This window comes from Misgurnus anguillicaudatus, chromosome 1, assembly GCF_027580225.2.
Source record: "Misgurnus anguillicaudatus chromosome 1, ASM2758022v2, whole genome shotgun sequence".
Lineage (NCBI taxonomy): Eukaryota > Metazoa > Chordata > Actinopteri > Cypriniformes > Cobitidae > Misgurnus > Misgurnus anguillicaudatus.
In genome coordinates, this window is record NC_073337.2 from 16393529 (window position 1) to 16407100 (window position 13572).

Sequence of the window (13572 nt, forward strand, 5' to 3'; positions counted from 1 at the left end):
AAAGGTATTTTCAATTATGTATCCCTACTGACATAAGTGTTCATATGAAAACTTCAGATGCAAAACCGAACATGTTTTCTTGTAAATTCATTTTTTTATCAGGCTCTTAATATGTTTAGGTTCAGTAATGTTACTTTAATGGCAATGAAAAGGTTGTTGGTAAGTAATTCAAATGCCGTATTTTCACAAATGTCTCTAGTCATTTTTTGGGTATTTAAAGGGGCCATGGCACAAGACTTTTTGAAGATGTCAAATAAATCTTTGGTGTCCCCAAAGCACATATGTGAAGTTTTAGCTCAAAATACCATATAAATAATTTATTATAGCATGTTAAAATTGCTACTTTGTAGGTGTGTGCAAAAACGTGCCGTTTGGGTGTGTCCTTTATAATGCAAATTAGCTGATGAATTTCAAACACTGATCACAATGATGGTGGTTTGTTGAAATTAAAACTCAGTTGTGCTTTTCTCTGCACTAAATGGCAGTGCTGTGGTTGGATAGTGCAGATTAAGGGGTCGTATTATTATAATAAGAGCTCCTTATGACATCATAAGGAGAGCCATATTATAACAACCTATTTTTTCATGTGCTTGTAGAGAATGGTTTACCAAAACTAAGTTACTGGGTTGATATTTATCACATTTTCTAGGTTGATAGAAGCACTGGGGACCCAATTATAGCATTTAAACATGAAAAAAGTCAGATTTTCATGCCATGGCCCCTTTAATGTACTTCAATTAAAATGCTTAAAACACAGACTTCTATGACTTGTAGATCTCATTTCACAATTGTGGGTAATTCAATACAGGAATTAAACCACACTGACTTATCGCTTTTATATACAGTACACCCTCATAAATAGCATTAACATTAGCGATTAACAATCCCTAAGCTTACAATAGGTGTGCAATGAAAGAATTATACCTAAAAAATCCATCACTGCAGACATTTAAAAGGTATTTTCAATTATGGATCCCTACTGACCTCATACTACCATACTGACATACGTTCTTTAACCGTAACTAAACTGGGCAAGATTTTGCTTCATGAATATATTATGCATTAATAATCAGTATATAGAATATCGTATACCTAAGTGTAAATATGAAGACTTTAGATGCAAAACTCACTTGTTTTCTTGTAAATGATTTTTTTTTATCAGGTTCTTATGTTTAGGTTCAGTAATTTTACTTTAATGGCATTAAAAAGGTTTTTGGTCATTAATGAAATGCCGTATTTTCACAAATGTCTCTTTAGTCATTTTTTGGGTATTTATTTAAAGGAGGCATATTAAGAGACTTTTTTTAAGATGTAAAATAAGTTTTTGGTGTCCCCAGAGTGCGTATGTAAAGTTTTAGCTCAAAATATCACACAGATAATTTATTATACCATGTAAAAATTGCCAATTTGTAGGTGCGAGTGCCGTTTTTGGGTGTGTCTTTTTAAATGCAAATGCATTGATGATATGCAAATGATGGTGGTTTGTTAAATTGCACAGTTGTGCTCTCTCTCTCTCTCTCTCTCTCTCTCTTTCTCTCTCTCTAGCCCTTTTCACACAGACATTCCATAAAATACACGGGAAAGGCATCCTGGATTTTTCCGGAATCGTTAGATTTTTTGTTCATTCACACTGCCATGATTACCCGGCATCTGATGGTCCTGGAAAGACACGTGACCTGTTGAAAGTCCCGCCCTCTCTTCTACGCAGCGTCTGAAGTTTGCAAATTATTTATTATTTCTCTCTCCAGAAACCACTCGCGTGCATTTTTGTTTATGATAAGACCATAAAGGAGCGCGTGAACGCACAGTTCTATGCTGGTGAATGATCTCAGCTTCTGAGTGGATATTTGACGAGCTCCCTGATCTCTGCTTTAATACAGTTTTCATCGTGATTGTTTATATGCATTTAAAACCCGCATTTTGAGGAGCTGAACGATATATCTTGTTGGGATGACGCGCGGGTATTTTCGTTTATTATAGCTCAAATGAACACGTGACGCGATATTTTTTTATGCTGCTGAATGATCTCCGTTTCAACGCAGTAAGTAACTTACCCAATATCTGCTTCAGTCCAGTTTGCTGACATTTCTCGTCGTGAATGTTGTAAATCCCTCATTTTAAAGAGTAGAACCAACTTCGGCACGTGCGTCATTGTTTATGCGTCTCATTTATCATTTCTTGATAACTGCTTCAATCTAGTTTGCAAAATTTCTCGTGGTGAATGTTATATGCATGTTATCTCTCGTTTTAAGGAGCTGAACCATAACTTTTGTTGTGATGATGCGCGCGTCCTCACTACGACACGCCCATTACGGCATTGTTTCGGCTTCTTGTTCACACAGAGGGTAATCTTAGGAAAGTCAATTGCTTGATTAATTAGAGGCAAATCTAAAATCTGTTTCAGGTGAGAAGTAAGTTAACACCAGCGATAATCAACAGCACTGTAAAATAATCAGTATTGATTCAAAGCTCCTTGAAAGCTGAGACACTGAATCAGAAAACGTAATTTGGATGTGAGACAGTGTCTGGGCAGTGTGTATGTGTGTGGGGGAACTGCTTGTGCGCTTGAAAATGCGACGTGGGAACATATTCATTTAAAGAGTTTCATTAGAACATTCGTAATCTGTACTCAACAGGAAACAGCATTCGCAACCCACTTGATTTCTGTAAAATGCAAGATTTTTTTTTAGATGTACTTCAAGCGAAAAATGATTGTGTCATCCATCAGAAACTGATCTGATTGTGAAAAGTGGGCGTTATATATAAGAATGGAGCCAGAGCTGAAGGCAAACTTGCAATAGACTGTGGGAGACCATGTTCCTCTAGTTTCACAGCTGGCACCAACACAATCTCATGGCAATTCGTAACTATTTTTGTACAATCTGCTTTCACCCTAGTAACATTGAGTTTGGGTTTAGGGATCTTAGGGATTCATTCTTGTTTTTCTTCTAATTAAAATTTTTTATGATTCACATTATACACATTTATATGAATTAGTCACCTTGTAAAATCATGATGAATTCCTGGATGGCGTACGTTTTGAGGCTGTGTTTTGACCAAGACATGGATGCTGATGGAAGTATCTTGATTTATCTTGATAGATTTGACAAAGGCTGCACTACCTTAATCGTTCTTAATCGTGGCTACTGGTTAATTTTAAAGGACAAGTTTGGCATTTTACACTTAAAGCCCTGTTTTCAGATTGTTTATGATGAAATAGAAAGGTTTTGACTGAAATTTGGACATATGATGCTGGCCCGAGAATTTTCGGGTGTTTGTTGTATCACCTCCCACCTCTACAATGGCTGCATAGTTGCACTGGAACAATCCTTCCTAAAATGCATTACACTTTCGTTTACAAAGACGTGAAACTCACCGAGTGGTCAGGGGTGTTCACTGATATGCTCACACAAAAATCGCTGCAAAAGATGCTTTCCAACAGGAGTTTTACCATTTGTTGTAAACTTTTGGACCTATTTTTGTAACGCCTCACACCCGTACATTCTTCCGTTGAGAGCTTGAATAATAGACACTCAAGCCCAGTTGGTGGCAATAATCCACCTTTGCCAATTGCAAGAATACAAACAACTTCATTTCCGTTCCCGGTGGCGGAGTAATACCGGACCTCACAGCACATCTAATACAAGTCAATGGAGTTGGACAAAACTACGATAAAACCTGTTGGAAAGCAATTTTTGTGTGAGCATATCAGTGACTACTCGGTGAGTTTCACATCTTTGTAAATAAAAGTTTAATGCATTTTAGGAGGGATTGTTCCAGTGCACCTATACAGCCATTGTGGAGGTGGGGGCTGATACAACAAACACCTGGAAATTGTCGGCCCAACATCATATGTCCAAATTTCAGTCAAAACTGTTCTATTTCATCATGAACAATCTGAAAACAGTGCTTTAAGTGTAAAATACCGAACTTGTCCTTTAACACTCTGGGGTCGGCTGCGGCGCGGATTTATACATCATTTAAAACGTTAAAGTGTCTAGTTTTTTTTCTGTCCACTCCCAATAAAAACAGAATGTTGTGCTTTTCGCAAAATTAAGAAAATAAACATGATGCGCGTTTTGTTCTCTCTCCCTCAGTGAAGTCATTTCAGAAACACGTCAGAAAATTAACTCTAACTTCACGAATACATGTCACAAAAACAAAAGATAAATGTCTACATAATGCTTGGAATGTCAGCTTTTAAATGATGTAAGTGAGACCATAAACATATATTGTCATTTGGTGTAAACTGTATGAGAAGTAAGAGAGGGACCGTCTCTCTAATGTTACCTGATTATCTATAATGAGAACCGATCGCCACACCCCCGCGCCATTGAAGTGAGTGAGCAGAGACATCCATATGCATAACTTGTGCCTCCTGCAGTCAATGGATACACAATCCACAACCCAGTCTCTCCATTCCTTGTTGTTTCATCCGATTGCACCAAAACATGACATCTAAATCCTTATTTACTTGCGTATGTGTGTCAGTATCTCCAGACGCGAGTGTTTCTTTGTTCTTCCGTCAAACATTTCACGCGAGGGGAAACGCACATAAGTTACACAAACACACGAGTCAGGAAACTCGACGCGGTTTTTGGTATTCTTATAAAATACGCGATTGCAAACAGTACAATCCTTATTTACTTGCGTATGTGTGTCACTATCTCCAGACGCGAGTGTTTTCTTTGTCTTCCGTCAAACAGTTCACGCGATGGGAAACGCAATACACAAACACACGAGTAAGGAAATCGACGCGGTTTTTGGTATTCTTATAAAATACGCGACTGCAAACAGTACAATCCTTATTTAGTTGCGTCTAAGCGCATATCTCCGCACAGCAAGTTTATTAAACACAGGAACACTCGCATGTGCACACATAAGTTACTGCTTCATGATCAACACGTGAGGTAATGGCGGTGGCTGTTGTGTTTCTATGATTACAAAAACACAAATAAGAGTCCAAACAACGATAGGCAGTTGTTCTTTTGAGCTTTTTACTGCACAAAAGTAAACCTCTTGCTGGCCAACCAAACACAAACCCCTGTGTTCACTTTACCATGATTAGGCTATATGGTTTTTAGTAAGGGCAATTAAAATTCCTGCACAGCACACAACAGTCAATAGAAGACAAGGCTATCGATAAACACGTACGGTATTTCATTATGTCTTTAGAAAAGGGATGCCTTGCGCCAATAGAAATAAACCAGTAATAAATATAAAATCCACCATTAGAAATTCACCAGTAAGATTTCATTATATTTGTTTCACAAACACACTGACCACCTACACAGTATAGCAGATTATCAATGTTTTCTCAACCGTATCCAATATCATTGCATTTCTACTTAAAAATAGTTAGTCCCCATGCATTCAGAGACAAGACTACAATACCTATAATAAAAAAGCTTGATTCTCTCATTCAGAGGTGGAAAGTAACGAATTACATTTACTCACGTTACTGTAATTGAGTAGGTTTTTTTTGTGTATTTTTACTTTTTTGAGTATTTTTTTAAAATCTGCACTTTTACTTTTACTTAAGTATGTTTTATTTAAAGTATTGTACGCTACATTTTAAATCATATCCGTTACTGAGTAAAAAAATATTTTAAAAAGCAAGGTGATAAAGACGCGCAACGGATGTAAATGGGCGGGGCCCGGGGGAACGCGCAAAAAGAACCATGGAGACGGACGAGACAGGCACGCGCTAATGCAGACCCGCCTCGATTGCAGACCCGTTCAAATCTTATGAAAGAAACCCCTGGTCATATTTAAGCGACCACTTTCCACTGACGCGAAACGAGTGTTTCATTTCTATGAAAGGTAGGATTCATGCTCTTAAGTACGAAATTGCATGACGCGTTTTAATACCATGCGCATTATCTTCCGACGTCTAGCAGCTTCGCGTCAAGTCAAACACAACTTCAAAACGTCCTCGAGAACGCGCAGGTCATTAGACATTGCAGAGAGAGAGAGAGAGCAGCGCGAGAGAGAGAGAGAGAAAGAGAGAGAGAAGAATAAAGGTCATCAGGTCCCCAGGTCAGGGAAGTAAGAAGATAATAAACGTGTCAAATGTATATAGACATGGCACTCATCTCATTGTATGCTCATATAAAATAATGTATGTTACCAGCAATACATCAATTACAACCTTACTATAGTGATTGTATTTACAAGCTGCTGACCACCTTCAAAAGTGCATAACTCACATGTAAAAATCATTAAACAATTCCATAAATGTTTCTTAGTTTAAAAAAGCTTTTTATTTTATTAACTTTTTGTTATTGCACTTTAATTGTAAAGATGTTCCTACAATTAAAAACAACTAGTTTGAGATGTATATTCCCTTGTCGTTTTTGAACTATACTAGAATCCTCCACCTCTTCCCGCTGTAAAAAAGTAACTTTTACTCTGAGTAAAGTTAAAATGACTTACTTTTTACTTTTACTTGAGTAGATTTTTAGACAAGTAACTTTACTTTTACTTAAGTAAAATATTATTAAAGTAACTTTACTTTTACTTGAGTACAATATTTTAGTACTTTTTCCACCTCTGCTCTCATTGTGATTTCCAAAATCCAGAAAGTGGCGTCATGATTGTTGTACCGTAACGCAAGTGCATTTCATTCTTAGTGTTGGCACAAGGAACCATGCACTAGACGCTAGCATGCTACTAAGTTGTCTCTTGTGGTGAATTCTCTCTTTCGTGCAAATAATGTCAATAGTTTAAAGAGAATATTGCTAAGCAAGTTAAAATGAGTTATCCTGTTGACATGTTTATACTGTAGATCCCACAGTCGGTTTAATGGCACACATGTGAAGGTAACTATATTACCCAATGAGTGATGAAGTTTGTAAAACAATTATGCTTAATAAGAATAAAATCTAGTGGGTAGTGGGTGCATTATGCTACACAAAGGTAATTAGTGCATAAAGAAGACAGAGTTCGAAATGAAGAATGAATGTGTTCTGTAGCTCAGCACGTAGACCATTGTGCTTGCAATGTCAAGGTTTTATGTCAAAATTGTCAGTGAAAATGCATGCATGCGTAAATGTATACCTTTAAATTACTGTAAAATGCTTTGGATAAAGAAAGATCTGTCAAATGCATGAAAATGTAAAGCCAGAGGAAGCTGTGATATTCCACCCTAATGAAGTGTTCGTTTTATCCATACGTTGCTGGTAAGAATGAATAAATTAATGAAATGCTGTGAGTGAATAAGGTTTGTGAGATGTGGTCTTGAAGTGTAGATCACAATTAAAGCCTGGGGTTGATTTCCACAAGGCGATACTTTAGTGGGATTGAGAAAAGCTTATACTTATACTTATACTTGTGAAATTAATATAATATCAATATATCAATATATATATAAACGGTAACTTATACTTGTGAAATTAATATAATATCTATATATATATATATATATATATATATATATATATATATATATATATATATATATATATATATATATATATATATATATATATATATATATAAAATGTGTGTGTATTTACATTTAAATTGAAAAGTAAACCATATCTTGGTTTTACTACAGAGAAAGTTACATTCCTGTTGAACATCCCCACAAGGCTCATTATGTGGCTCATTATGCAACCCTTTTGTCTCTCAACTGTCAATCACTGATTATTCAGGAGCTTTCCCGCCTCCACGCATACAGCCTTTCCCAAGCAAAAGTGTCTTAGAAATTGTAAATCAATATCTTGCTTTTTGTGAATGAGTAGGCCAAATGATTTTCACATCATTTTGAAGAAAAAACTCTAGACTACTAGATCCTGTTTTGAAAAGTCTTGGGAAAACATGTTTAGAATTAGTTTTGTGGACTTATATCAGTGACTTAAAATTTTTGCTTTTTCAAAAGCCACGCATAAACATTTTTCTCTCAAAAATACAAACATGTACATACATGTTGATTATATTATATTGTAGCCCAGTTTGTGATGAACACAGTGTTATGAGACTTTTGCCATTAATATGTTTTTAAGCAACTGAAAAAAGCACAAATATCAGTGCATGTCAAAACTTCCCCAGGGCCCTAAAAACCCCTTAGACCCCAGAGGGTTAACAAAGCTTACAGCTAGAAGTATAGTTCTGTTTTTACGCATACGAGAGGATCCACGTTCTGTACGAGTGAGGCAAATTTCATCAACAAAATAGTATGCGTGCACTGTATGTGCACCGCCGATTTTCTGTAACCATACATACTTTGTACGCGTAGGTCGTTGCATGCACGTACAGGAGAATTTAGTATGCAACCCAGGAGATCCATTGCATTTTTTGTACGAGTCAAATAAACAATGCTTTGCAAGGCTGTGTGTTTGACCGTGCGTGTACGGTCGCGTACATGTAAATAAACAGACTATACCCCCAGGTTAAAGCTACAAAAGTACAATTTCGCTTTTATACATATACGCGAGGGTCCACGTTCAGTGGTATGCTGCACACATGTACATAAACATTATTGTAGGGCAGATTGATGTTATTTAAAATATATATATATATATATATATTTTTTTTCCTTGTTGGGATAACGTGCACTGATGGTTTATGCATAAAATGACCATATATTAGGACAGTAAACAGAATAATAACTACATCTTAGGGGCGGCATGTGCTCAGTGGTTCATGTAGGTTGTCTACAAACTGGTTGGTGGTTCAATCCCCGGCAAGTTTCGAGGTGTCTTTGAGCAATACACTTAACCCCAGCTGCATGGCTGACACTGCCATCGATGTATGAATGAGTGAGTGAATGGGTGACTTGCAAAGCGCTTTGGATGGCCATAGGTCTGTTAAAAGCACTATATAAATGCAGTCCATTTACCATTACCATTTAGGTGTGTGTCTGTATGTTAAGCAAGAATTCTTGTACTGAATGGTGTTTATAAACACTGCACACTAAGCTAACTGTGCTTGCGCGTGTTGGTGCATTTGCTAATTGTGTGTCAAAGTCTATTTTTACCCACAGTGATTTTCTGCACAGTGAAGGTCGCAGAAAATGAAATGGCAGAAACAGCTTGTTCTTCCGAGTGACTCAGCGCTTTGAGCGAGTCCACAAATCTTAAAGAGTGATTAGAAAACTCAAGAAGACACAACGAGCCAGCCAGCCAATCAGAGGCTATATGCGTCCATCAGGGATGATTGCTGTCTTCACATGTTATGGAAATTCTCATGAGTTGCTGTGACCCAGATCAAGTGCTGACTAAAATTTCAGAATTCCATTTATCAGGCTGTTTTCTGGGAATTCATGAGCTTGGCGTTGCATGCGGCATGATCTACTGTACAACGCCTGTTTGCTATCATTTCTGAACACAAAGCACTTTCTCATAATCGCAGAAATTCTCATAATTACGACTTTAGACGAAAAGTCGTAAAAGAAAAATGAATGAAAAATCGGTTTGCCTACTACAGAAGTCATTTAATGCCCTGATTCATTGAAATTATCTACCATTGATTTTATTGGAGTAAAGCTCAAAGAACATTGCAGTAGTTCGAAACAAGTTGTTTTTGGGTGCTGTCCAGAAGCTGTGCTTCAACCATAGTCTAATGGTCCATTATTTGCATAGAAAACAGTATCTGATTTATTCGACAATGGGATTTCAATTAACATACACGGGTCCAATACGGAACCCCGGCTTGTGCGAGATCCTGAATGCGAGGTTCTTAACAAATGTCTATCAATTTAAACTTAGATGCACAGTATGTGACTGGCAGCAACAGCAGTAGATACAGTAAATTAAAAAGAAAGTCTGATCCAGCTGATGTGCACTCAAATGCTGTCAACAAAAAATAAAGCCAGACTTCTATTCCCAATGTAATAAAGCCAATAAAGGAATATTTCAGACACCAAAATGATGAACCAGATCGAAGTGTGTCTCTTCCCATTGGTAATTGAAATCTGTGTTTAACAACAACCAACTGCTAGAGGTTTGCATACACACACCAAAACCATACCTTCCAATGAATTGATTGGCGTCATAACAATACAAATGTGAACCTTTTTCAGACTAATTGAGCTAGTATCAAGAGCAACTGTTAGATGGGTTTCTGTGGTCTCAAAAATATACACTATGATATATATCGCCACCACAAACATAATCTCTCTTACCTGCACCGCCTCTCTGTACGACCAACGTGGCCTCTGCCCCAACCGGACACTCCTTCAGCAGCTCCACCACCTGCGTGTGTGATAGTGTCAGCGCGTGTTGCTGGTTAATGTCCACAATCAGATCGCCCTCGCACAGCCCCGGGCATCCCTGAGCCTCCAGAATCTGCTTTACTCGCTGTCCTCCGCTGCTGTCTGCGATTGTGAATCCAAAACCGTCCGACCCCTTCACCATGGTAACCGTCAACAGCTCTCCTCCGGTTGCTCCAGAAGATGCCATGGAGACGCTATCCTCTAATGGACCGGCGTCCAAGTGGGTGTCTCCTGGGTGAGGTGGCCCCAACGAAGTTTGGAAAGGGTCCACGAAGCGCGCCGTGCGAGAGATGTACTCCAAGTAACTGTCGTAGCTATTCCGCCCATTGACAAGTAGAGGGCGCTCAATGAGACCAAGAGGTGAAATTAGGGTGCTGGCTGCATCCTCCGGGTCGTAAGGAAGAGGGTAGCCCCTGCACAGGACAAGGGTTACACTCTGACCAATTGGGACTGATTGGAAATGCTTGACAACATCGGCGTGGGTGGTGCCCAGGACACAAACGTCATTGATGTAGACAATCACATCACCTGAGGAGAGGAAATAAGCAAAAAGAAAGAGTTACAAGTGCTATTTAAAAACCTGCATTTTGTATTTAGCCTATTTAGGGTATAATAGCCATGCTCCTGATGCAAACGCATTTCCATATGATCTAAGATTTCTATAATGCATTTTTTGGTAGCATTGGTGTCACATATACCTCTTTTCTACTGGGACTGGCTTTGAGTCGGCTCCGAAGCTGGAGCGAATGCTCTGCAAGACCTCAGTACCAGCTCACAATTTAAAATAAATTTTAAAATTTGAAATAAAATAAGCAATATTTTTTATTTTATTTTGAATTTTTAGTGAAAGCTCAGCCCACTTACATCACAGGGTCAGGTTGGTTGCTGTGGTAATGTCCCGCCCCTCCTCCACTGTGATTGGACAGCCGTGGGAGAACTGTCATTGACAAGCGGAGCTTTTCACCCAAAATTTTATATTTTTCAACTCTTGGCGCTCAGCGCTGAGCGTGAAAAAAACGAAGTGCGCCGGTTTTCAGCGCCGAAGAAAACCGCTAGCTGCTGGCTTTTTTGAAAACCGCTGAGCTTCCATTGGAAAACATGCGCCAGCCGCGGGCATAAAAGCTTTGGTGTGCACGCCCCCTAGGCTCTGCCTACAGTAGGTCACTTGCATAAGGCGATGATTGGCTGACACACTTAAAAAGTTTAAAAAGTTTTTGCCGCGAGCAACGGCAGTGATGCGACGTTGACGAATCCACAATTTAGTTCGGCAACGCATGACGTCACCCATTAAAAGTAAATTAGAAGCGTTAACGCTCATGCCCCGTGTGGATGTACCGTTAGAACACCAATTCTCTACCAGGGGACCGGGGCCTGCTAGGTGGCCCCAACAAACTTCCAAAGGGGCCTCAAAATGATTTAAAATTATACAAAATAATACAAAAAATAAGATAAAACATATTTGGTTATTCTTGTAACAAATATGTTTTATCCAGTAATGCAAAGCTCTTAGATTTTTTTTGTGAATGGACGGCCTTCAAATATTGTTATGGACAATAAGTGGGCCCTGAAGTAAAAAAAAGTTGAGAACCCTTGCTTTAGAAGGAAAGCAGCCAGGTCACTAGATTTTGCGACAGAGCTATTGACTCAAATATTATTTTGCCCAATAAGAACATTTTCTTTAATCAGGATGAAAAACCTTTTCCTTTTTAGTCATTCAATGTTTTATTCATACCATCTCCCCTGGCAACTGTGACAATAACAGGGCTCCAATTTAAAAGCATGGCTTGATCGACTCATGGCTTTTCTCAATCCCACTAAAGTATCGCCTTGTGGAAATCAACCCCAGGCTTTAATTGTGATCTACACTTCAAGACCACATCTCACAAACCTTATTCACTCACAGCATTTCATTAATTTATTCATTCTTACCAGCAACGTATGGATAAAACGAACACTTCATTAGGGTGGAATATCACAGCTTCCTCTGGCTTTACATTTTCATGCATTTGACAGATCTTTCTTTATCCAAAGCATTTTACAGTAATTTAAAGGTATACATTTACGCATGCATGCATTTTCACTGACAATTTTGACATAAAACCTTGACATTGCAAGCACAATGGTCTACGTGCTGAGCTACAGAACACATTCATTCTTCATTTCGAACTCTGTCTTCTTTATGCACTAATTACCTTTGTGTAGCATAATGCACCCACTACCCACTAGATTTTATTCTTATTAAGCATAATTGTTTTACAAACTTCATCACTCATTGGGTAATATAGTTACCTTCACATGTGTGCCATTAAACCGACTGTGGGATCTACAGTATAAACATGTCAACAGGATAACTCATTTTAACTTGCTTAGCAATATTCTCTTTAAACTATTGACATTATTTGCACGAAAGAGAGAATTCACCACAAGAGACAACTTAGTAGCATGCTAGCGTCTAGTGCATGGTTCCTTGTGCCAACACTAAGAATGAAATGCACTTGCGTTACGGTACAACAATCATGACGCCACTTTCTGGATTTTGGAAATCACAATGAGAGCAGAGGTGGAAAAAGTACTAAAATATTGTACTCAAGTAAAAGTAAAGTTACTTTAATAATATTTTACTTAAGTAAAAGTAAAGTTACTTGTCTAAAAATCTACTCAAGTAAAAGTAAAAAGTAAGTCATTTTAACTTTACTCAGAGTAAAAGTTACTTTTTTACAGCGGGAAGAGGTGGAGGATTCTAGTATAGTTCAAAAACGACAAGGGAATATACATCTCAAACTAGTTGTTTTTAATTGTAGAAACATCTTTACAATTAAAGTGCAATAACAAAAAGTTAATAAAATAAAAAGCTTTTTTAAACTAATAAACATTTATGGAATTGTTTAATGATTTTTACATGTGAGTTATGCACTTTTGAAGGTGGTCAGCAGCTTGTAAATACAATCACTATAGTAAGGTTGTAATTGATGTATTGCTGGTAACATACATTATTTTATATGAGCATACAATGAGATGAGTGCCATGTCTATATACATTTGACACGTTTATTATCTTCTTACTTCCCTGACCTGGGGACCTGATGACCTTTATTCTTCTCTCTCTCTTTCTCTCTCTCTCTCTCGCGCTGCTCTCTCTCTCTCTCTGCAATGTCTAATGACCTGCGCGTTCTCGAGGACGTTTTGAAGTTGTGTTTGACTTGACGCGAAGCTGCTAGACCTCGGAAGATAATGCGCATGGTATTAAAAACGCGTCATGCAATTTCGTACTTAAGAGCATGAATCCTACCTTTCATAGAAATGAAACACTCGTTTCGCGTCAGTGGAAAGTGGTCGCTTAAATATGACCAGGGGTTT

The 13572-nt window shown here is 38.0% G+C and overlaps 1 protein-coding gene across 17 annotated transcripts in view; it reads right to left on the reverse strand.

Annotated features, from left to right (window-relative positions):
* Positions 1-13572, reverse strand: part of magi2a (membrane associated guanylate kinase, WW and PDZ domain containing 2a) — a 297727-nt gene that overhangs the window by 66252 nt on the left and 217903 nt on the right. For all 17 annotated transcript variants that reach the window (XM_055189597.2, XM_055189600.2, XM_055189599.2 and 14 more), the window contains one exon: positions 10127-10744. In XM_055189597.2, coding sequence (XP_055045572.2) covers positions 10127-10744 — 618 coding nt within the window. The remainder of the gene's footprint in view (positions 1-10126; positions 10745-13572) is intronic.